This window comes from Delphinus delphis, chromosome 3 (assembly GCF_949987515.2).
Source record: "Delphinus delphis chromosome 3, mDelDel1.2, whole genome shotgun sequence".
Classification (NCBI taxonomy): Eukaryota; Metazoa; Chordata; class Mammalia; order Artiodactyla; family Delphinidae; genus Delphinus; species Delphinus delphis.
Window position 1 is genome coordinate 97,019,264 of NC_082685.1, and position 25,628 is coordinate 97,044,891.

The 25,628-nt window shown below is 35.3% G+C and overlaps 1 protein-coding gene across 1 annotated transcript in view; it reads left to right on the plus strand.

Moving 5' to 3' along the window:
- The window catches only part of MCTP1 (multiple C2 and transmembrane domain containing 1), a 546,887-nt gene that overhangs the window by 373,467 nt on the left and 147,792 nt on the right, over positions 1-25,628 (plus strand). The window contains exons 12-16 of the mRNA XM_060009153.1: positions 6,878-6,980; positions 8,747-8,849; positions 9,181-9,282; positions 9,663-9,737; positions 11,963-12,082. Coding sequence (XP_059865136.1) covers positions 6,878-6,980; positions 8,747-8,849; positions 9,181-9,282; positions 9,663-9,737; positions 11,963-12,082 — 503 coding nt within the window. The remainder of the gene's footprint in view (positions 1-6,877; positions 6,981-8,746; positions 8,850-9,180; positions 9,283-9,662; positions 9,738-11,962; positions 12,083-25,628) is intronic.

Consider the following 25,628-nt stretch of genomic DNA (forward strand, 5'->3'; position numbering starts at 1 on the left):
TATAATTTTTTAAAGGTTAAATTATAACCATTTCAAACTGTGGCAACTGAGGAAATTAAACCAAAGAGTTTAATTTGTGCAAGGTAGCCCCAAAATAAAAGGCCCCTGTGGGTATGAATTGCTTTCAGTGCTACTGAAAGCCTCTGTGTTTTCAGAGACATGGCAACAAAGAGGTGGTCACTGGGTCCCCACACACTCACCCATTTTTATAACACATCACAACCAGCAAAGTGTGCCACTTGTCAGCAGCAAAATGACCTTGGACAAAGCCCACCACTGATGGATCAGAATTAACTTTCTATTTGGGGAGCAAGAATATCATTCAGTATCTCTTGAGTGACTTTAATACTCAAACCAGTAGTTTGCACAAACTGAAGTTATCCACTTGCCCACAATACAGGTAGCAAGTGAACAGGGGTGGTGCTGACTTTCCCACAATTCTTTGTAAATATGTCAGTGTGGTGACCTCAGAGAACAAGGGCTAAGAGTGAGAGAGAATTAGCCAGTCAGTGCACCCTGTTTAATCCTCACTGCGATTTGAAGTTTGCCATTCGACATGCCCATTGAAGACATTTCTGATGTTTATTTTTATGGTTATAGGAATGTCTTTTCACCGCAAGGAGAACTGAAGTAATAGAGTAGATGCTTTAAGATCTGTTATAAGTTTATTTTTATGAGTTAAGGTAAAAGAGTCTCGTTCTAATTTTAATTCCCTTGGGAGATTTTTTTCCCTATAAAAATCCATAGCAAAAAAGATAGCTCTTAGTATTTAACTAGATTATGGATAACTGCATCAGTCCTAACATAATATTTGTAAGTATCTGTTTTATAATTGTTATATAACATAGATTTAGGTTTTGTGTTACAGAGACCCTATTAAAGGGATAAACAAGTAGATGTAAGTTAAATAGTCCTTATCACAAATTCTTAAAGTCCTTCACTTCTAAAATTGCCGGTGATAGAGATGTGTAATTAGCATAGATCACCAGCATCATCTCCACTGGGAAAAAGTCTTCATTTTCTTTTCCTCTTCCTGTTCTAGACTTAGAGAATGATATGCTTCCTTTCATTGCTCCCATTGCACTCTTTACTTACCTTTATTACAGCGCTTACAACCCTGCATTATAATTGTGTATTTACATGTCTATCCTGCCCACTAAATTGTGTGTGCCTTGAGAGCTGGACTAAATCTTATCATAATTATAACTCTGGGGTGAGACAAGCAGACACGGAATAAGTAATGAATGCTTCAAAATGTATTCCTATTTCTCTCTAGAAATTATCGACATGGAAAGTGGCCATGTTCTCAAGGAAAGCTAAGATTCTCTTCTAGCTGTCATGGCAGGTAACACAATCAACCCCCCTGCCCCCGTCCTCACCCAGCACTGCTTCAATTTCTATCTTGCATCCAAACCAAAATCTCCAGTTTCTTGCACTGGAAAGGAGAGGGATAGGCACTTTTTAGCCAAAATGGCAAAAGTTAAGGAAGAATGCTTTAGTCTTCTGACAAGAATGAGTAAGAGGGAAACGAGATTATAGAATCTTTGTTCCCATGCATTTCTACTCTTTATTTTAGATAGACAAAAATGATCAGAAACAAAATACACTTCGACTTTGGATGCTGCTTTCATTCCTTGCACTTCTAGCCTGACAGTACCGAATAAAATGATAACAGGGGCCGGCTTTGCATCACTCTCTAGAACTTTGCAGAGTACAGTGCACTTTATAGACATCAACTCTGCATCCTGTAGTCAACTCCACTCCTCCAGTACTCTCAGCAAGCAACGCAGCATATCACAGGGTCTAACTGGAATGATAAAAGGAGGAAAAGAAGGAATAATTAAGGAGATAATTAATGGTTAGGTCCATCACTGGTATTTCTGTGATTGTTTTTGTTTGTTTAGGTGGCACATAATCAAGACTGCAAAATTTAGGAACTGAAAAGCCAGTCATTTAAAGCATCATTTAGCAAACCAGATAAACACGTTAACTATGTGTAGCCGCTTCTTTAAAATAAGTCTAGTGTGTGCTTTCTAGTAGTAAGTTTATAGTATTTGATATTGTCTGTTTATTGTTATTTTGGCTGAAATTGCTGTTAATTTTTAATTGCCCTTTAATGCCTTGAATGGCAGGAGGATTCTTTTCAAATTAGTCAAAAAGAACATAGTGTGCAAAGAACTAATGTTGGCATCCACACTGATAACTGTAAAAACATAACTTTTTAGAAGGAAAAGATGAAAATGGGAGTTAAAAATAAAATTGCCTTTCTCTCTTTACCTAAATTTTCCTCTGCTGGATTCTAGAAATATCTAGTCAGAGCATTTTGTTGAATGCTTCTTGACCTTGCAAAAAAAGACTGACTTGGCTAAGCTCAGTAAATTGTTTTCCATTCCCAAATAATAATATGAGGCACAATAGATTGTTCAATAATGACATCTGCAAATTCTGTTGGTTCTACCTTCAAAATATATCCAGAATCGAACCACTCCACGTCACCTGGGTTATTGTAATATCCTCCCAACTCTTCTCCCTGTCTCCTCCATTGCCCTCTCTCTACCTTATTCTCCAAATAGCAGCCGTCAGATCCTGTCACACCTCAACCCAAATCCCTCCAAAAACTTGCCCTAGCACTTCAAGTGAAAGCTAAATCCTACAGAGGCCTGCCACCCTCCCTGTACCTCTCTAACTATGCCATCTAATACTCACCCCCCACCCCCAATCCATTCCTCCAGACACACTAACTTTCTGGATATTCCTAGAAACACCAGGCACAGTCACTTCTCTGAGCAACAGTCACTCCCTGGCCTCTTGCATTTCTTTGCCCATATGTCACTTTCTCACTGAGACCTTCTCTGGCAGCCCTTTTAAAAATTACTCATATATACCAGCACTCCTTATCTCCTCACTGACATTCCCAACTTAATTTTTCTCCATAGTACTTATCACCTTCTAAAATACTATAAAATGTTCTTATTCATTGTCTTTCTTCTTCCTCAATGCAAACTCCATAAGTTCAGGGTTTTTTAAAATTGTTTTATGTCTGTCTCCTCAGCATATAGAATGTGCCTGGTACGTGGTAAACAGTAAATATTTGTTGAATGAATGTATCTATAGACAAGGCATTACCCAGCTCTTTCCTTGGGTGTGGCCCACTAAATACTGAGGTAGGCACAGTTATTGGGAAAGGTCTTGCCTAGTGGCTTACATTTAAATATTATTTAATTAAAGGGAGCATGGACAACAGGGGTAGAGCAAGGGCTCTGAAGATCAGATAGACCTGGGTTTGAATAATAGCTTCACTACAACCTGTGTGACCTGGTGAGTTATATAATCTGCCAGCTTCAGTTTCCTCTCTGTAAAATAGAAATAGTAAAAGCATCTTTCTCATAAAGTAGTCATAAAATTTTTTGAAAACATAATGTTGGGCTTATAATAAAATCTCAGAAAATATTTACAATTATGACAATAATAAGTATTGTAATTGCGCTTATTACTGCTACTATTATTGCCCTTATTATTGCTATTATTTATTGAGGTCCTTGCTAGTGTGCCAGACATTCTGCTACTTGTATTCTAACTATTATATCTGCAAGGGACCATTACAGTCACTGCTGAATGTGTGAGGAAACAGGTCCAGGGTCCTAGAGTGAGTATTCAACCCCAGATTGCTCAGCCTCCAAAGTTTAGGCCCTTTTTCCCAGACCACTGGGCTTTTGCTTTGAACTTTAATGCCTTGCCCAGAACTCTGGAAGTACATGGAATATTTGAGGAATCAAAAGGTGTGATACAGCTCAAGTAAAGGACTTTAAGGACCTTGAGATTGGAGATGAAAGACTATATTCTATACCATATGATGTGGATTTTAACCTATGGGCTCTGAGAAGACATCAAAGATGTGTTAAACTTGAGAAGAAGATGTGTTAAACTTGAGAAGAAGTTTTCAAAAAAATGAAAATGACAGCATTTACATGGATTGGGTCATGTCACTGACCACAGTCAGCCTTTTATATGACTGTAAGCAGGTTAAGAATAATAGATTTCAGATTGGAGAAAATCGGCTTGAATTAAAGCCATGTTAAATAGCAGTTTGATCTACCTCAGGCAAAAGGCTCTTTTTTTTTAACGTAAGCACCATTACATTCTGCATAATGTCTAACATGGTCTCTTAAAAATTATATTGGTTACCCATTCCAAGTTATAATATAGGTTCTGATAGGAGAATATCTTTGCCAGTGATGGTATGCCGCTGGAATTTAGAATAGCAAAATGACTGAGAAGTGGCTCTAGAAGGCTCTACACTGTTTTTGGTGTGGAAATGCCTCTAGTTCTTTAACATCTTTCTTCTAGTAGAGGAGAGTAACTGAGAGATTAAGTAATGTGATGAGAGATGGCTGATACTGGTTTTCCCTAGGAATGGTCTTCAGAAATAATCAATTAAATAGTAAGAAAATATGGATTGCCACTACCTCATGGGCATAGAGTTTGATAAATGTATCAGTTTCTTAACAAGATATGAAAAATGTTAAACATTAAGCACAGATTTTGTTTCTTTCTGATCCTTTAGCCAACCACTGACTCTAGATCTTCTACTGTCAGTAAATTAAAAATACAGCAATAAAGGTGATGATTTGGGAGACTTTCCATGGGGTTGGTTGAAAGAACTGTATTCAGTCTTACACAACTGAATATACTTCCTGTGGGGAAAAAAGTCAAGTAAAGATTTTCATCCTCTGTTTGTAGAAGTTTAAGGTAAATTCTTTCACCATAGATTTCGGTCTCTGGAGCGTGTTCTTGTGTTTTGTTATTGAAGCAGTGGTACCGTTTTGACTGAATCTGTTACACATTGTTGGTCATTTGAGGGAAAGTAAAACCAAGTCAGTTGAAATAGAATAGTAATTGAAGTAAAGCAAGTGAAAATGAGGGAACAAAAATACTGAAAAGTGCTATCTTTTTGTAGTTACTTTTTACTGGTTAACGTGAATGTACGTGTATATAAGAAAAGTTAAAATGAGGTCCAAGCAAGAGTATGAGAGTTACACTTGTCTTTTAAGTAAATGTTTCCAAAGCTTATCATTTCATCTAAAGTGAAAGTAAAATACTCTTTTGACATGAATTCTATCATAAATGTGGCTTTAATCTTCCCTATGTTTGTTATATGTAGATATATTTTATCTCTCCAAACCTTTTATAAACTATTTGAGGTTGGAATTTATGTGCTCTGTTCTTTTGTTTATACCATAGTACCCAGCACAAAGCTAGATGTGGAGAGAAGATGCTTAATATGAGCCTTCAGAATAACTAAGCTTTTGAAAACTAATCTATTTTTCATGCTTGTACCTGAATTCTTTGGGAGAAAATAAAGTTGTTGATGTGGCAAATAAAACCTATTACGCCGTGTTTTAATGGACAAAAATTTTTTTGAATACCATCTTTCATGGCATGTGTGAGTTGTAAATGAGAGTGGTAACAGGTAGGGCAAGAGGACTGAAGAAGGTGGGGAAAAATACAGATCCTAAACCAGAGGTAAAATTTTCACCCGACCTTAAAGAGTTTCAGTTCTCTATTCTTTATTGAAAATTATTCCCAAGACCAAAAACTGAAAAGACTGCCATAATGTTAAATTACGCCATTATCCTGGGCTATAGGAGGCCACTGAACTAACACACACATATTAAATCTCTTTTTTAATGTAAAATTAATAAATTAAATTAAAGGTGAATCACAGTTTGTACAGCTCATTTTCAAAATTACAATATGGAAAGTAAATACACTGCTGTGTGGGAATACATAGCTTATCTGTCACTGATAGCTAATGAATTCTTTCCTATTAAAATTTAATTGAAAATCTTCAGTGATATTTAAGCTTTCACAGAAGTGTAAACTACTGTGACTACAATTCACAATGCATTTAAAACAATTATTCTTTATCATTAAAGTTAATAATATGCACATTAACCTCTTATGTAGTCTAAATCAATATTGTAGTTTAAAAGATATGACCTCTGGACAGCTTTCTCTAAATATTGATTTCATTGTCATTTGTATAAGGTATCAAACAAATTACATGCTGCACTAATATCATTAATGCTGCCCCCATAGAGCCAATGACTTTATGGGTTCTTACAATACAGGACATGACATTACAAAAATATTGAGGACATCACAAGATATAATTACCGAATGGATGAGGTTTGACTATGGCTGAGTAGAGTGGCTCTGAATATATGATAACTTCCAAATCCTTCACTCTCCGTGGACAGAAAAAATACTGCTCTTTAACATGCAGATTGGTTACTGAGGTTAAGTTTCAAATGGCAGAATTTTTTTCTGCCTCAGAGGATCTAATTTACCTTTTTGTGATGCCATAGATATTTCAGAAGAGAATCTAAAGTCAGATAAAAAGGTTGTAATTCTGCAATATAACAGTTTTCCCAAAATAAACTTGTTTAGGAATTTCTATTACAAGTTCCTAGTGAGTCAGATGAGCTGGAAAATACATGCATTAAAGTAAAGGGGCTGAACTTTTCAAAGGTCATTGAATTAAATAAAATCTGATTTAGGGATGGACATGTATCACGTTTCCCCTCATAACCAGCAGTTATAGTAGTATTTTTGTAAAAAAATTGCAAATTAAAATAGCAGCCATGTAATTTGCTCTCTTTTACTTTTTTCAAGTTCTAAATTGCTCTGAATCACAATTGTTAGCATCACCCAGTTACATCGAACTCTATTTTGATGTTACTTTTTAATTTTTAAAGTTTTACTTTACTTTTTGTTTTCTATAAAACTTTTTAGAAAAGAGATGTGGTCACGGTCACGACACTGTGAACTGTGGGTGCAATTTGTACTAAAAATGTTCCCTCCGTATCTCTTGTAGGTAAAAGTGACCCGTTTTGTGTGGTTGAACTGAACAATGATAGGCTGCTAACACACACTGTCTACAAAAATCTCAATCCTGAGTGGAACAAAGTCTTCACATTGTAAGTAGTCATTCTTTGATCTCATTTCGAAACTGCTGCTAAATGATATTTATTTTTGAAATTTTTGTGCGTTTATTCTTAACTGATTAACAACTCAATGAATCTGGCCTGCCTTTGCCAGCAACAATGAATTGCATAATTGCATTACCTTCCTGATAGTGAAACCTGGGGAAAGGGTATGCCATTCTTCTTTGTTTTCACAGATATTTTTTTGAAACTATGCATTTTATATATGATTTGATGAAGGATTTTGCTCCCATTAACTGAATTGCCGTACTGCTTCTTCCTTTTATACTTTCTATTGAAATTCTCCCCAATTGCACTGACACCAAGGAGGACAAAGCTCTATTTGTTCCATTGCTCAAATCAGCAAACAATCCAGTCTCGGATTCGGCAGATGTTTTAGTTTTGGTTTGTTGCGTTTTAGCACAATAAGAATATTAAGTACTGTCCTATGTACCAGGAAACACTTTGAGTTAATTTTCTTTTTGTTTTAAAAAGTTTGTAAATCTTTTCGATCATGCACTGTAAAAGCTGCCGATGCTACACTATAGTATCTCCTAAGTCCGTGGTTTTTTTTTTTTTTTTTTTTTAAGCTGGGCTTTAGAAATGAACTCTGAACAAAGGAAAACTCTCCAAACAGAAGTACTTCTTAAGTTTTCTAACATAGTTTTATTTTATTTTCGTATATGAGAAACTGTTTTATTTTCGTATATGAGAAACTGCTAAATTCCTCATTAATTTCTTATAATGTCCTTGCTTAAGAGCCAGTAACTAATCAGATTTAATTATCTGACCAATTTATCTTTAAGGAATTTCACATTTTTATAAGAGATGAAAGCCTGGTCAGGAGACTTGCACTCCTAAGAAGGTTGTGGAGAGTGTTTTTCTCTGGAATGCATAATTGAATGAATAGGTTTGATAATTATCAAAGCCATTAATTGATTGTGCTCTGATAAAGCCTTTTCTCACATGTGGTTGCAGTCTTTCAGTAATGAATATATTCATTTTTTGTTTTCTCTTAATTCATGTTTTCTTGGTAAACAGTTTGATCAAAGAATAAATGCTGTCAACAATTGGGGCTTATTTTTCTAGAAACAAAATATGAAGAGCTTGCATACTTGTTTATTAACATATGTTGTCTTTGGAACATAATGGAACACTACTTAATTTCTAAATCCTAGGGTGGTACAATAGCTATCAATGTTACATTTTCTTCATTCTATACTCTGTGTTGGTTAATTTTTACTATAAACCAAACAGAAATAAGTCAGAGTTTTGGTGAGAGCTATAAAGATAAAGGAGATATTCTATTATGATAAAAAAGAAAAATTATATAAACTATACTGTGACACTTGCTGAAATCAAACCTGGTAGTGCTTCATGTGGGAGTAACAAGAAGATGGGAATTATTGTAATAATAAGAATAGGACAAGTCTAAAAAAAAAAATAAGTGCCACTTATTGATTTTTTTTACAATAACTTATTCTTTGCCCATCCAGATGGAAATTATATTTTATTGAAAAATTATAACTTAAAGTTACAGTTGTATTCAAAGTTCCAGATAATAGAACCATCATGTCTACTAAGGTGCATTGTGGGAAATTCTGTCAGATACCAAGCTACCTTATGTATGTGTATGCAAATGGTATACATAAAACATATATATACCAAATCAGCTGGAGCTATCTAAATTTTCGAAAGCATTTGTGTTCTCGTTCCCCACTGATGAAGTCTTTTTTTCTTTACATATATTTATTATACAGCAACATTAAAGATATCCATTCAGTTCTTGAAGTGACAGTTTATGATGAAGATCGGGATCGAAGTGCTGACTTTCTGGGCAAAGTTGCTATACCATTGCTGTCCGTAAGTTTCATTCACCTGACACACTGCTCTGTGTTGCTTTTGCTCAAGGAAAAAAAAAAAAACCCTCAGCTCTATATCTGTCATTTCTCAACCAAGGTCTGTAATAAGAACACTAAAAATTTTAACATACTCAATGCACGGCCATGTTGAATCCCATGATAGTTAATTTTTCCTGACAGACTTGATCCTGGTAATGAACAGGTACTTGTCAGAATTGCCACAGTTGTTTTGGGTTCTCTGTCAGTTTCAGCAGCTGGGGGTCAAAGGTCACTGAGGGAGTGTATTCAGTGGAGACCGCGAGACAGACGGCTGTCATGTCCTTTTCCCGCAGATTCAAAATGGTGAACAGAAAGCCTACGTCTTGAAAAACAAGCAGCTGACAGGGCCAACAAAGGGGGTCATCTATCTTGAAATAGATGTGATTTTTAATGCTGTAAGTCTTAACTTTGGCTTTTTTGTACTGCTAAAGAGTTCAGTTTCATGAAAGCTTTTGTTCCTGATTTGTAGAGAATTTCTGTCATTCCTCATTTTCTCTAAACCTTGATGTATCCTGGAGAATACGCTTCTGCCACTGCCTGGCACACCCACACTTTCTGTTATAGCTGGCGGCTGCCGCTGTGGCTGTGCTCTGGTCGCTGCCTGCCGGCGTCAGAAATGGAAGCGCGTGCATGTGCAACTGTATACATTTATATTTTATGAGCACAGCAGCCAGGACTTTGAAACTTTCGAAATTATTGCAAATTGAACTGCGTGAAAAACTTGTAAACATTTGTACTATATTACTCCATAACAGACACATATGTTGATGTATAGGTGAAAGCCAGCTTACGAACATTAATACCCAAAGAACAGAAGTACATTGAAGAGGAAAACAGACTCTCTAAACAGGTAAAAAGCAAGGAAAGATTAATCCCTCTGGGAAGACTTGATTATATCTGTAAAACATCTATGTAAATTCAAATAAACTTTGGAGGTAAGGAGGGGGGAAGACTATGGAATTTTTGATCATCTACTGATGTGAAATGGCTCTTTCTTTTCTTCTTTCTTTTTCTCTTTTCCCTTCCTTTCCTTAAAAGATCAAACAAGGACAATACCAAACTAGTAAGTTGGATGGGGGTGGTCAGAAAGGAAAGGGGATACTGTAGGCTCTGCATAGAATGGATATGTGTTCATGCGTTAGCAGAAGAATGATCATTTTGAACATAAAATACAATTTGATTGCCATGGAATGTGTAAATGAGAACACCAAAAGCTGAGGTTCAAATATATGTCCAGACCACCCACAGGTATGATGCAGGTGTCTGTAAAGTGAGCCCAGTATAAAGTTCTTCCCTCTAATCCATGAGAGAGGGGGCTCTATCTTTTAAGGGAAGCCTTCCTCTTAATTAGATTTTAACTATGATCTTTTAGAAGTGAACTATTATTGGCATTTTTAGCTAAGAAAATAGAAAATCAGGAACCCTGATTTTTATATCATGAAGAAATTTTAAATTATGCTTGATATCTCGTAATTAGACTTGTAGTTTTAAATTCAATTTGATAACAAGTTAAGAAAAGAGTATTAAGCTACTCCTTTTAAAAATTGTTTACTTCCAAATAACACAGCTAAAATCAAATGTATTTGAGGTTATAAAGTTTACAGAACTCATTTGTGCGTGTTAAAATCTTTAATAATTTCCTGTGCTATTACAAGACCAAAAATATTTTGGTTTTAATCCAATCACTTCACCATAAACAGTGCAATCTTTAGTTGTTTAAAGGCAATGCATGAGTTACAAATGTAATACCTATCTGAACAGAAATACAGATTACATATTTCCACAGTTATAGTTAAAAGTTATAAAAGTAGCACTTAAAGTAAGGTGATCAGGGGCCAAGAAGGAAACAAATAGAGACACTTTTTACTTTCCCTGAAAGAAATTTTAACTTGTTTAGACTGGTATGCATGTATGTGCATCTATATGTACACATATATACGTTATTTTTTCTATATGACCCCGGTTAACTTTACATAGCTCCTTTAAAATACCAGATGGGCCTTGAATTGTACTTGGAAGTAGCAAAATATTAACCTGCAGACATATTACTCTAATTATTAACATAGCTGTATGTAATTTTTTGAACCTATATCTAGAGCACGGGCTGTTTTTCTTACAGCTGCAGTCATGCCTTAATTTAAAATTTTTAATTTAAATTATTTCAATTCTCATATACTTTTTTTTCTTGTTCAATATCTGTAGCTTTTCTATCTCTTTTTTTTAATTGAGGTGTAGTTGATGTACAGTATTATATGTTACAAGTGCACAGTATAGTGATTCCCAATTTTTAAAGGTTTGTTCCATTTGTCGTTCTTATAAAATATTGACTATATTCCTTGTGTAGTACGATATATCTTTGTAGCTTATTTTGTATATAATAGTTTGTCATATACCTTTTTAAGTAACAGATTTTGTAAAGTACTTGTCATACATTTTCCCCTAAATCCAAAATTATGAAAAAGTAATGAGAAAATGTGGGTGAAATTTATTGTGGGAAGGAGGGAGATAGAGAGACGAAGAGGGAAAAGAGAGAGAGAGAATGAGACTATGATAGTAAGAAAGGGAGAATCCTACTGAAATGGTGAAAAAAGTGTTACTTTTCTATAATAAAGCAGTACTTGACAGGTTTTTCCCTAAGGCCCTAAATAAAACCATCCCCAGTTATCCATTTCACTTTGAAATATCTTGAAATTAAAGCATTTAAAGCATTTTAAAAGCACAGGACTTCAGAATTCTTAAATATATTTAAGGTTCCCAGTATTCTAAGTGGCAAAAAAATGTTTTTGAACTGTTGGAGATTGTTTTTTTCTTTTGAATAGAGGTAGCCCAATTTGCATGATAGTATTATTTATGCAAATATATTTAACTAAGAAATTGCACTTATAACTTAGTTCTTTTCACCTTCTTAGAGATACTTCTTTTCTTCTAACTTGTGAGCCAAATTGCTTGGTATATTCTTACAACTTTATTAACTTTCTGAATCCATTTTAAATCACACTAAACTTGAAGAATTTTGTAGCATATCTGATGGGTTTTAGTCTTGCAAATTCTAATAATACTTTCATTTTCCTGTAGCTGCTACTAAGAAACTTTATCAGAATGAAGCGTTGTGTCATGGTGCTCGTAAATGCTGCATACTACATTAATAGTTGCTTTGACTGGGATTCACCCGCAAGGAGCCTCGCTGCTTTTGTGGTATGATCATACTGTATTACTTACATTATTATTCATTAAATTCAGTAATCATAGCTGCATGTTTCTGTGGCAATAGTTACAGTTATGTTGATGTGGCCATTTTAAACTTCTATTTTGAGACTTGACTGGGCAGATTTGCCGTGGGCAGGAACCTGATGGATTGTTCAGGGTCTGAGTCCAAGAATACATCCCCGCCTCAGATTTCCGGAATATAAGACATCTCAGCCAATGTATAATTTTCTCTGTGACAGTTAAAATGTAAAACTTTACATATTGCATAATTCCAAATCCCAATAGCAGAGCCAAGAAAAGTCCTTAGCATTAAAAAATAATAATAATCTTGACCATCTTCATTTTAATTTTATTTGTCCTGTAGATATTCTTTCAAAATATGAAAATCTTGGGCAGTAGAATGCTAGTTGGTAATACTTTAATATGTGAATCAGTTGGAAGTGGATGTGACCTATTTAAGGCACATTTTATTATTTCTGAGATTTCCAGCTTTTAAAAACGCATGAGTGAGAGTTTGATAGATCCAAATAGTCCTCTGACAATGTTCATCTTGTAGCCTTTTACTTTGGTTATTTAAAAACTGCTGATGAGACCAACTTGCAAAGCTAGAAAATCTGAAAGAATACTTTCCTCTGAGCTTCAGCTGGGATTTTCTGCTCTCACATTATTTTTGCTTATTCAGGGTTTCGGTTTGAAGTTTAAGTGGAGTCGTTCTTTTGAAATCTTTTATTTTATTGTCATATTTGTTAGAATATGAGTACCTTATGCTTCCTTATAGTTACCGGTTTCTCAGAATATGACTTTATTATAAGGGGCTTACAAGAAGAGTTTTAATTATAGTAACAAATCAACATTTTAGTATTACCATTCAAATGAGTGTATGCACATCTGTTTAGTACTTTGAGCTCTGTCCTCCTCTCAGGCCTTGTATGGGACTTTCATTAATGTCTGAGCACATGGAACAAAGAGTGTATATGTCCCTTTGTGTTGTAAGTTACCAGAAAGTTAAGCAGCCTGCTTCCCATAGACATGTCGTTGTCTCCTTAAAGAAAGTGACTGTCATCATCATTAAGTTTTAGAAAAGAAAATCTGCCTCTTTCAATATTCTTGTATTTAGCTCTTTCACATAATAAATACATTGGAGTACTGTTAAACAAACTTTATTATTATTTTTCAGCATCATAGAGGCACTTTGATGTTAATGAGGAAAAAATGATATTGAGTTTCTGTGTGTATTTTATGCCATTATTTCCAGGTTCCAGGGGCCTTTTAGGAGACACAATAATATTCTACTGAAAATGTCATGCTGCCATCTTTGATTCACTCCTCCCAAAGTCATTCCTCACAGCTATATGTGAAATTTGAAAACAGAGAAACCTATATAATTATATCATTTGTTCAGGAACCTTCATTTTGAGCAATTTAGCATTACAATGTGTGTAAGTCTTCATAAACTTCATCTGGCTTCTAGAGGTCACTCATGTAAAATGAATTCAAGATGGCAGACTTTTTTTCACAATTTCTTTCTGATTGAAAAATAAACCAGGCAGTGAAACTCTGAGAAACTTAGCTACATGTACATGATGGTACTTGAGTAATTTCACTGGAAGGGAGTCAAAATTCACTGGGGAAGAAATGTACTATTCTCTCTCTTAGCTGGTGGTCAGTTTCTAACAGACTGGGTCCTACAAAACACAAGCTGAATGAAAGATGCTTTCAAAATAAGGGGGGTGGGGGAGGCCACAATAAAGGTAGGAAAAGGGACTCCTGACACTGATGGTGAAAAAAGAGACCAAAAACTACAATGTGAATGCACATTAACAGTACTTTTGAGAAGAAACAAAAATATTAATGGTTTTATTGAAAAAAATAAAAGAAGCACTGAATTACATTCCATTGAATGTTATTAAAACAATGAAAACAAAAGCCAGCTTCATTTATCTGGACCTGAACTAGGAGTTCCAGGAGAATGGGGACCCTGCCTTTTTCACCTGGGACTCTAGCATCACCTGCAGTGTATCTAGCGTTAGTAGGCTCCCAATATAAATGACTATCTAAATCGATAGACCAACCAATGATCCAGTCAGTCAGTCTGAAATTTTTTTCTTATGTGGAGAAACTTTCTTCAGTGATACCATATAAATAAGGGTTTGCTCTAATAAAGCTAGCTATTAAATGATGATAGACATAGCTTAATGCTTTGTAGCCATTTTTCCTGTACCTTCCATTTGAATTTTAAACTATTTCATAATCTTCTCTCAGTCATCTATTTTAGTCTCAGATTAAATTCTGATATAAAAAGATCCTTATATAGTAATAATAACAACTAACATTTATTACATATCTATGTGCCAAAGAACTGTTTTTCAGGCACTAAAGCAGGAAAGTGCTTTTCATGCATTAATAAATTTAATATTCCCAACAACCTTATTATGAGGTAGATACTATTATTTTCCTGATATACAGAGGGAGAAGCTGAGGCCCAGACAAGTTAAGTACCTTGCCCCAAGCCACATGGATATTATTTCCTTTTCAAAAGAGCTTTTAAAATATGTACCTTGTAATCTTAATATCATAACGATTTGGGAAAAAAGAACTGTTGTAGGATTTTTATTCATCTTATAGATATTCAATGATGTATTTAAAAATGAAATGTTTCAAAGATCTTATTGCATAACCAGAGCCTTTTTTAGGCCAGTTTTTTGAAAAGAACTGCTTTCCATTAGGAGAAGCTATGAGCAGCACCCCATTGTTACAAACATATTGTTCCCATCATTCCCTGTTGATGGATCACGGGTCTATTATTATAATATTGGTTCCACTTGGCCCACTTTTTCATAAATGCAGCTGCCTCACATGGAGCACATGCATTTGTACCATTATGCCACTTGGTTTTAGGCCCAGATCAGTAAACTTTATGTTTAAGTGCCTTTTTTCTATTCCATTTTATTTTTCTTTTCTAATTTACTATCCAAAAATAAATGTAGAATAATGAAATTAAAATGGAAAAATAATAATTTTGTCCCTATGTCAGTTAAAATGGGGAGTATGTGAAATGCAGGGCGAGAGCTGCCCTGGCTTCTTTATGTGCTACCTGTGTGCTCTGTGGAAGGTTCAAAGCTGGCTTACAGTATTAGAAGAGGAAATCGGCCTGGAAGGTGATGGATGAAATATAAGCAAACACATTCCCGGGAATGAATGTCCTTATTGTTGTGTGCTATGAATTAGGTTTCTAAATTTTACTATGAATATTGTATGCTTAAGAGCAAACACAGACGTATGTGATGTGGAATGCACAACCGCTTGTCTTTGGGATTCATCTATTGTAGACGTGGAAGTGTCTCATAAATTGGGCCTAATTTTCATCAGGCTCTTGACTAGACATTTGTGTTCTTGTGGATGTCAGTGGGTGCAACATGGGAAAAAAAAAGTGTACATTCTCTCTTTCTTTTCAGTACTGTCATTTCTCACTGTAATGAGCACAAAAATAATTGGACAACCGGGCTATCAGTAAAAAGGACACACTTCAGTGTGCGTCAAAGAATTATTTTACAGGACAAACTTTAATCCTTAAATGGGATTGTAGATAATTTGTGGTACCATCTGTCCATTTGGAATTGTTTTAGCCTTTTCTGTCGTTATACAGTAAGTGCCGCTGTGTTTAACATTAACATTTGATATTTTACACATTTAATTTCTGTTCTGCTGTGTGGTCCTTAGGGAATGGAACGCTAGTGCTACATGAGAGAGACAAAGTATTGATCAGTTAACATTTCAGCTACATTTATGTATGTCGCAAAATTAATGAAAATGCCAGACAAAAATGTCAGAGTGCACAAAAAGGTAGAATTTAAATTTGGTAGTTTAATGAAAAGTTTAAGATGTGCATTATCAAAAATGTCCTCTTGCCTTTAAAGTACAGTTCCTAGCAGAATAACTAAAGGGAGACACATATTTTACTTAGAGGAACAATGAACATGAATTACGAAGGGATGTCAACTCCTCAAAGTACCTTGTGTTCCAAAACAGCATGTTTGAATGCTTAACTGTTACTCATAAAATACATGTGTTTCTGTTCCTATCTGGAGAGCTACTGGCTTCAGCCCTCCGGGCTGACCGGCCGATGAGGCAGGCTTCCTACCGAGATTCTCCCCCTAGGTTTTCCTTGGTATCCAGGCATTCCTTTTGTGTCAAAACTGAGAATTCCCTCTACAGCAATTCATTGAGGCCACTCTGGTTCATTACTCGTTCCTTTCTAGGTCGTTTTCAAATGCCTGGTTTTCCCTTGCTCCTAGATAATTTGAGCTCCACCTTCATTCAATCCCCATTTTAGTAAAGGATCACACTCTGGACAACAGCGACTCTCAGAAAAGCTGGGCCATTATGCAGGCAAAGAGAAAAACAGTGATGATGTATGCAAAGAATGACATGAGACAGCTCTGTGTAGCCAAATGATTTAAAAAAAAAAAAAATGGAGGAAGCACAAGCAAAGGAGGAACTGAACTTGCAGAGGCGATGGGAATATAGTACAATGATCTGAAGACAATAGGCTCCCAAGGAAACCTTATCGAGTACTTCCTGTGTAGAAAGCCTGCTGCTATTAAACAACATATGGATTTTTCTAAAAGTTATTACAAACAATAAGGACATTTTAAGTGACCTTCATGTTCAAGGACTAAAAAGGGAGCATCGCTTAAGAAGAAATGTTCATGTGAAAACAGACATGTCTATATCACCTGTAGTTTAGATTCAAGTCTTACTAGCCTTCATATCACTGAACAAAAGAGGGTGATTGTACCGGACATATGGAAGGTAATTTTAAATTTCAACAGAAATTTCTATTTTAAAGAGTGTGAGACATTAGTAATACCACACCAACAAGATTATGATTCAGGTTTCTAGCAATTTTCAAATGATTTTTACAGAAGCTTTTGTTGTTGTTGCTACCATATTTTTTTAGTGCCAGCAGAAAAAATTGGAAATGTTCTAGATGTAATTTTTGTTACTTTCCCCACAACAGCAAAATAGAAGGACCCCTGAAAACCAAAGAAACAAGTACTAAAGCAGAATGATCTATAACTGATGGTCCTATCCTTGTATTCTTGAATTTTCCTGGAATTATGTAAATCTGAACTTCCAAGACCTTTTGCCCACCCTTCTTTATAGATGCTTTCCTCTGACATAAGGACTTACTAAATTTATAAACAATACTTCCAATTTAATTTACACAAATTTTAAAGGTACGTTAAACATTTCCTTCACAAATGTGTAAGTGAGAAAAAAAGAAAGTCTATACAGAGTTTCATTGATTTAGAATATTGTATACCTCCTAGTTGCCTAAAATTCCTTTTACAAAGTCAAAGAGTATTGACACTTAGAAGATTCTAGTACTATATTTTTCTTTTCAGTAAATAGATTGTGTGCCCAATTCATATGAACCTGCTGGCACTTTAAGTTGATGTATACGCTTTTTCCAAATTTATCTGAATTCCATGGAAGGAAAATTTTTTTCAAGCGGTGGCCTATGAAAAAATTGTTTTTTTGTAAGTGGTACCTTCCGAAAAGTGTTGCATATAAATTCTTGCAACTGTGTAAAAGCCCCCCCAAAGACCACAGTTTAGAAGTGAGTTGAGTTTTAGGATTGATCACAATTAGCTAAAATCAGATATTAATGAAACAAAGCGTTTTGACTAGATTTCTCCAATCCTTGAGGAGTGATGCTCTAGTTCAGTTTGTAGGTCTATTTAAATGTATAATCTTTTTGTTTTATTTTTGTGGCTGTTACATATACCAATGCAGCACTTCCTCAAATCAGCGCTTAGCTTTCTTTAAATGGTGCCAATACCCTTTTTTGTTTATTTTAATAATGTCAGCAAAAGGGGCTCCTGCTCTTTGGAGGGAGATACTAACATAAGGCACAGAGTCTACCACTCTCTGAAAAGCTTACTCCTCTTAAATTTTATTTTATATTTTCAACAGGAAGAATTTAATTCTTATAACATATCACACACATTATCTATTATTTCTACTCTCCCTCCTTTGTTCTCTAAAGCAGGAAGTAGTAAGATGCTATAATCTGGAGACGTTTTCTTCTGTGGGTGATTTGAGGAAAATCGAGTTATTTCACTTTTTCTCAAGTACAGTACTGTTGTACTATATTATAATCAAACATAAACTGCAGATATCGTCAGCATAACAATGATACCATATTGAATCTAGGAATTAGCCTTCTCATGAACCTTAATGACATGTGCAATGAAAGTTGGGGTGACACCATTGCCTCATTGTGGTCTCCTTCTGGCTGTATGGCTGCTGTACCATTTCCCCAGGCAGCCTCCTTGTATTATGTATCAGGTAGTTACAGCCTCAAAACCTTTATGAGACCCTTAAAAAATATGTTGCATCCAGATTTTACAACTCAGTTGACTAAGGATCAAAAATTATAAAATAATGAAATCAGAGGTGTCTCACTATCTGTCCTCAGATTCCTAAACCAGTGTTCTTGTCCTCTGAAAAATTTTCCACCCCCTAGCTTCAATTTAAATTGTTAGGCACATGCATTCTAAGCAAAACAGCAAGCCATATTCCATTGCAAAATATTATTCTGTAAAGTGTTTTTCAAAGGAGAAAATTTAAATGAATGAGATAATTGTATAATTTATTTTAGTAAAATTCTGTAAAGTAAGAGTAATAACTCTTCTGAAAGATTGTAAATTACAACAGCAATGCAGTCATTAATATACTTTAGACAGTGACTTCACTCTCCACATGTTTTCATGCCCCTTTGTATTGGGTAAATATTAAGAAATAAGGAGTAGAATGCTTTCTATTGTCTGATTTTTCTATTTTGACCAATTATGAAGATATACCTTAGAATTGTGGTGTATTAGAGTTAATGTACCAAGTGAGAAACTAACCTGAAATGCTGTTAAGGAAGATTTTCATTGCCTTTTTTCTTGCCATCATTTTACCACGTTTTAACATTACAGTCAGAATCGACTATAGATGCAGTAGTCACTCCTGCCATAGTAGGTGTGTGAGTTATGACACTGTGTTGCGTCCTCTATTTTGCTGTGATGACAGAGATCCAATACTCAGCAAGTGGTAACATTAGAGATCAGTAACAGAGGGAAGATGAAAGAGTGACCATTTCTCGTGTTTGCACCAGTCATCAGCCACTGGCTCAAAGGGAAATAATGAAGAGAAAATCAGAGAAAAGCTAAGAAGCAAGGAAAGATAGAAATCACATCAAAGTGTAAACAGATATTTAGATAAAAATGAAAGGCAACCCTGATTTTAAGGGTGGGAAAAAAGATTTTAGAGACAAAGCTTGGCTTTTATTTTGTTTTAAATCAGTGTTTCTCTGTTTTTCTCATATTCACCTCTCTAAGGGGAAGCTTTTCGTTTACTTTAATGAGACAAATGAAATACTAAGGAATAAGATTTTTCTCAGGGAATGTTGAGCTTTGAAGGGCCACAAATCATTGTGATACCTAAGATTCTTTTTGCTCTCCCCCAAGGACCAATTTTTACCCCCTTGGGTGCCATCTCAACCCTGTTGAGAATTCATGCTCTAGATCAAGTTTAATGTGAACTTAACTATGTTTACTTTCATGCTCTTGGTGGTAAAGTCTAGTTTAGATTTTTGGTAGTTTGCATACAATGCAAATTATTCCCATAGGTAATCAGTCTGGAGAAAGAATTAGTGATCTCTATACAAAATTACTGACTACATTGGAGTCCAGTGAAAGGACAGATTTTGTTTGGCTTCACAGAGATTGAAGAATTGAATCTTCCCCTTATGAAAACCTATATGAGAGTTTTCTTCTCTACACCTATTCCAAGGGTACATTGTTGTGCTTCACTGAAATGGAGAAGTGGGGTGAACATTAATTCTGGCCTAAGTAATATAACCTCTATCATTATGAAGGTTAGATGGGTTTTGTCCATACATTGTACTATAGTTATGACTAATAGATAGTCTTTATATTCCTAAATGAATATCGTTATGTTAGAGATATAAAAGAATGCTTTATTAGGCTTGATTACCTATTAGATTTTCATTGGAAGGGAAGGAAAAAGGGTTGTGGAATAGGAAAGCCATTTAAAACAGGGAAGATACACGTTCTACTGGCTATTCTTTGTGGCTGGTTACTCAGTTCCCCAAAGGAATCAAAAAACTTTCACTGTTGTAATTTATCAATAATAAGTAAATATATGATGTTTTATATTCTAGTTAGCTGTATACAAATAATTCAGCTGCATTTTCCATAGTTAGCATCTTTACAGTTTCTGCCAAGAAGACTGCAGGCAATACTTACATGTTTGAAACAAGAATATATCATCCAATTTTGTCACAAAATGTTGGTGAATTAAATACTACTTTCCTGAGAGAAATCTTTTGGATTTCATTTAAAATGAGAGATTGCCAAGGCTACAAGTAGTCCATTAATTATCCACAAATTATTATGCTGAGGTTGCATATAAGAGGTGTTATATTTTGAAGTGATATTAGTAAAGTAATGGCTGCTACTCAGAGAAAATTAATTCGTAAATATAGAAGTTCAGATAGCTGAGGTCACTTTTTCTAGTTAGGCAGCAATATTGAAAACTTATCTGGTTTTGTTTAAATTATTTTAAATCGAGTTTGGTTTTTCCATCGCAAGAGACTATTGCATGCCTCAACCAGCAGGCTGGTATTTTTACGAGAGACCTTTAACCAAGGTTCTACTAGTTTGGGTGTGCACTGTTTCCTTTATTTTTTAAATTCTCAGAATATGAGCCTCCTACCACAGTTTTATTTCTAAGTCCTAAATCTTGGTTGATATGTAGTTAAAACTACATATTTTTTCATATAGACTCACAACCTCCAAACAAGATGTAAAAGTCTGTTTTGTAAGACAGCTGCTTAAACCTTGGAATGCATTTCCCCACAGTGTCAATATCATAAATACTGCAATAGAACCATTCACAAAGCCTATCGATCCCTTCATAGAGTACTAGCTGTAGAATGGAAATATCACATGTAGGAGGTAAATTCAATGCAATCATGGCTTGGTGCTCAGGTTGCCAGGAACACACCTACCCCAATCCTATCTCAGGATAAAGCACCTTCCTCATGGCAAAGGCAAGGGGTCTACAAAGGTGGAGATTGTGTAGGCTTTTAAGGGTGCAGATGAATTCATAGAATGTTACAGTTGGAAGGGAGCTTAGAGATCATCTTACGGTAGAGGAAATTAAAGTGCTCTAAGGGAGAGGAACTTACCGAGGCACTGACTCTTCTTCTCCCCCAATTGTTGGTAATGGACGCTTCAAAGACAGCAGCATTGAGAAGAGAAGAAGAGGGGGAGAGAGGGAGAGAATCTCTGTCCCGAAGTTTATAAGTCAAGTTGTCCTTAATTAAGGAAAACCAAGTGACATTGTCCTGTAGAGTTCTAAGCATGTAAAATTAGACTCCCAGTTCTTGGTATTCCCTATTAAGGAATGTGTTGATCGAAAGGGCTGGAACTGCCTATTCAAAATAGTAAATCTGTGCTCACTTTGCTTAGTATTATTCCTGTGGTTCAAGTAATAAGTGCATATCTTATCTTCTGATGAACTTCTCTATTAGTTGCGATCACATCACATTACAGCTCCCCCAAACACTGCAGAGATGTGTATATAGTAATAAAGGACACAAAAAGTTCACTGTGTATTTAAGTGAGGTACATTTTAGACAAGCAAAGAAATGTCATTTGGCCTCTAAGTAGTATAAATTACTTATTCCCAAAAGTAAATGTAGACTCATTAAGAATATATTTCCCAGGTTTCAAACATACTTTCATGAGTTGCTTAAACAGTTTAAACCATCCATATTGATCCATATTGATTTAATGGTAGCTGAGATGAACCTGTCCATGGCCTAAATTTCCATTAGACTGAATAAATGCCAGGAAAAAATGTATGTATTGTGAATTATCTAGGAAAACTGGTGATCCAGTTTCATTGTTTTGCTTTAATCCTAAATTTCCTTTAAAATTACACAGATCAAAACTTTTCTAGCATATAATTAAGCAAAAGAATGGAAGCGTATATTCCTTTACAAAGTGGTGGAAGTACTGAATTAATAATAATTTGGACATATGTTAAGATACTATTAGAATTTGTAGGGTGTTGCCCACTTTGTTACATAAATTATGTGAGGTATTGTTTGCTATAAATTTGGTGCACCAATTTATTGCTATTGGAGTTACCGGAGTGAAGAAAGCTAAATGAAATCATCTATATGAAATGCTTTGAAGTCCTTAAGTATGAGGGCCCTGGGATCATTTAGGCTTGAATAATACATAAGACCACAACAACACAGGTTTTTGTTTCTGAGAGCTGTTGTAACCTTTCAAAATTTGTATCAATCTTGAGAAAATGATTTAACTTAAAATTATTATTTGGAAATATCCTATACTGGACCTAAGAAAGGGAAATAAATCACAAGGAAAAATTTCTCATCAGTGTTTGCTAAAAATGCACGAGTCTTCCTCCAAAAATATGCGGGAGACGTAATAATACCTGGGTTCTATTTCCAATTGACTAGAATGTTTAACCTAAGTTTAAGGAACTAGGAAAAAAAATAGATTGCAAACTGAAAAATGCCATTTTTCAGTATTTTTAATCCATTATTACAACCAGTGACAGGAGATAAATTCAGGCTGTTCTGCTTGAGATGTATTTCAGTTCCATTAACAGATCTTCCCCGTTTTCATGCACACTCAATAAAGCTGTGTTGAATGACTGACTCAGATGACTTCAGCAGCAAAACTGGAAGTTAAAGCTGTAATATTGTAACAGAAACCCCCAACAGTAGTATCAGATGAAGCTGAGAATAAATGTAGTATATCAGGCATCGTAAAAGGGTGAATGTGGGATACATTTATGCCCTCCTCTACCTACTGTGAGATTCATACATAAGATTCACACTCATTATTCTCGTCATCTTAATGAGATCAGTGTGGGAACATTTCTCTACTCTCCCTCTTGACTGTCAGAAATGGGACACTCCATTATTTCTCCTTCTTCTCTCTACTTTTAAGGGACAAGCTATATTTTCTTGGAAGGCCAGAAATGTTAACTGATTGCATCAGGCAGCCCCAGAGCATAACACCGAAAGGCTAAAGGACTCTAGGTAGAGACCACAGCGTTGGTCTCTCTCTCTCTCTCTCTCTCTCTCTCTCTCTCTCTCTCTCTCTCTCTCCCTGTCTCGCTCGCTTTCGCTCTCGCTCTCGTTCTCTTTGTCTTTCCTATGCGCACTTACTTTTCTTTCAGACTTTTATTGTCTGCCCTACTTCCTAAGGGGTTTCCTTGGAAAAGAAGGGAAATTTCTCCATGTGGAGGAAAATAGGGTACCTGAGTATTATCTCTACTTGCTACCCTCCTTCTCTTTGGATCTATTGCTCTGATTAGTTTTGCGCAGTCTTCCTAAACCAGCTCTGAACATGATCGGTTCATGTGTTCAAGCCAGACATGTGTCCGGCCTTGAACTAAAAGAAATAGCATGGGCAAGGCACCCATTCTAATGCGTCTTATCCTCAAATAAATTTTCAAATCTGTCAAGTAACAGTCACTGTTTATGATTAAAGTTGCTAGGAGAGATTTTTATCATGTTTTTAGATCATGAATTCCCTTCATCCTTAAGGACAAGACAACAGGAACTTACAAAAATATTATTCAAGCCAGCTAGGCTATTGATTATTAATTTATATTGTAACCACACTGGTTTTAGTACTGTTTTCCTTGAGAGGAGCTCAGATTCCCTTTAACATGATTGAAGAATTTTAAAGTAGACATTTTTAATATTTGCTGCCCTCTTATTTATAACTTGTTTAATGCACCACTGTTAGCACAGGAAATATGAGTTAATAAAAATGTCATAGTATTAGTGAATAAAACACTATGTAATTGTCCCCAGGTAATAATTAACAGCATAAGGCTATATTAACAATAGTCTTAGTGTACAGTCCCTAAATGTACTTGATTCTCATCTTTTAAAAAGTAATTTTGTACTGAAATTCAGTAATAAAATATTTGAGAGATTTAGTTAAGCTAGTTAATGTAAACTTCTTAAGTGAGCGAATCTTTTCAAGCGATTTGTATTATATTGCTATGTTAAACATCATTCTATTTTAAAATCAATCTGAAAGTTTGAAATGTTAGCTTAATGATCGCCAGAGCAACCTTATTGAGATTCATAAAAGGCTTATTTATCTCATCACAGTATTTGTTAAAACAGTTGAAAAATAAAATTAATAAGCCATGAGGTCATTATTACGTAATGTTTTTGCTCACATAGATAAACAGGTTCCTTGTTCTCTCTTTCTTTTTAAATAATGTCTCGCTGGCTTTGTTCTGTGGCTGCAGCAGGCTGTTAGTATGTATCTTTATACCATCAGAATGAATGAGATATATCTGTATAAATTATTGATTCACTTGAGCCTACCTCTGTAATTCAGAGCTGAAAACTCTGGCAGCTTATCTAATAGAATGATACAACTAGGAGAATGAAGTTACCTACCACAGCAACAGTTGCCAGCTGGGGGGTCAAATGCCCTTTTACCTTTATACCTGAACACCTGCAAATTGAGCTGTATCCCATTCAGAATTTTAAGAACAGGTCCATTGTCGCAGGAAGTAGGAGTTTGTTTCTTGGAGAAAATTATGCCAGTTCTAGTTCTGAATGAAAGACAAGGCTTTTATTACTCAAGGGATATTAGGGCTGACTGCTTTTTTGAGAAAACAAATTTGCTGTAACTTTATCTGTAATTTAGTCCTGAATGGGTGCAAATAGACTGCACATTGTATGGTGCAGAAAGAAGAAAATAGGGGTTTGTTAAAGCCATACAAGGGCTATGTAACCATTATATTTCCGAGGGAAGTCTTATCGGAATTGCAGGCTATAAGGGGGAATATTTTGGTTACAGCCTTAGCATCAAACACCTGTTTTGAATTTTAGTTTAGAATGACATTGGAAAAGAAAGTTTTTGTCTAAAATTATGGAGGATGAAATACCCATCTCCGGAAAGTTGCTGTACAGGCTGTCTTTGACTTCGAGACTGGCCCTCTCCAGAAACTTCAGAAATCATTATAATCACTCCTGAGGTTGAACGCTAGACTCAGACCTAGGTGGACTGTGTTGACTTGTTTCACTTTTATAAGCAGATTAAATGTATAGCTTTATATACCCTTTCTGATTAAAAAATAAAAACTATGCTCTATTCTTCACGTAAGAGTCTAATTTAAGCTTTGCCACGGCCGAGAGCAAGATGGATGTTTTGAGGAAGGGACAAGAGAAAACACACTCTGGCTGGTGAGCCTCCAGGTCACACAGTGTGGGACTAATGGAAGATACATGATTTGGAGAAACTCATCCCTCAAGTTGGTCACCCACACCTTAGTCAGCAAGCTCGGTAGTTGTCATAGAAACCCTTATTTTTACAGTGTTATAGTTGATCACTGACATGGAACCAGACTAGGTAATCAAACATCTTAGCCATATGCTTGTTCT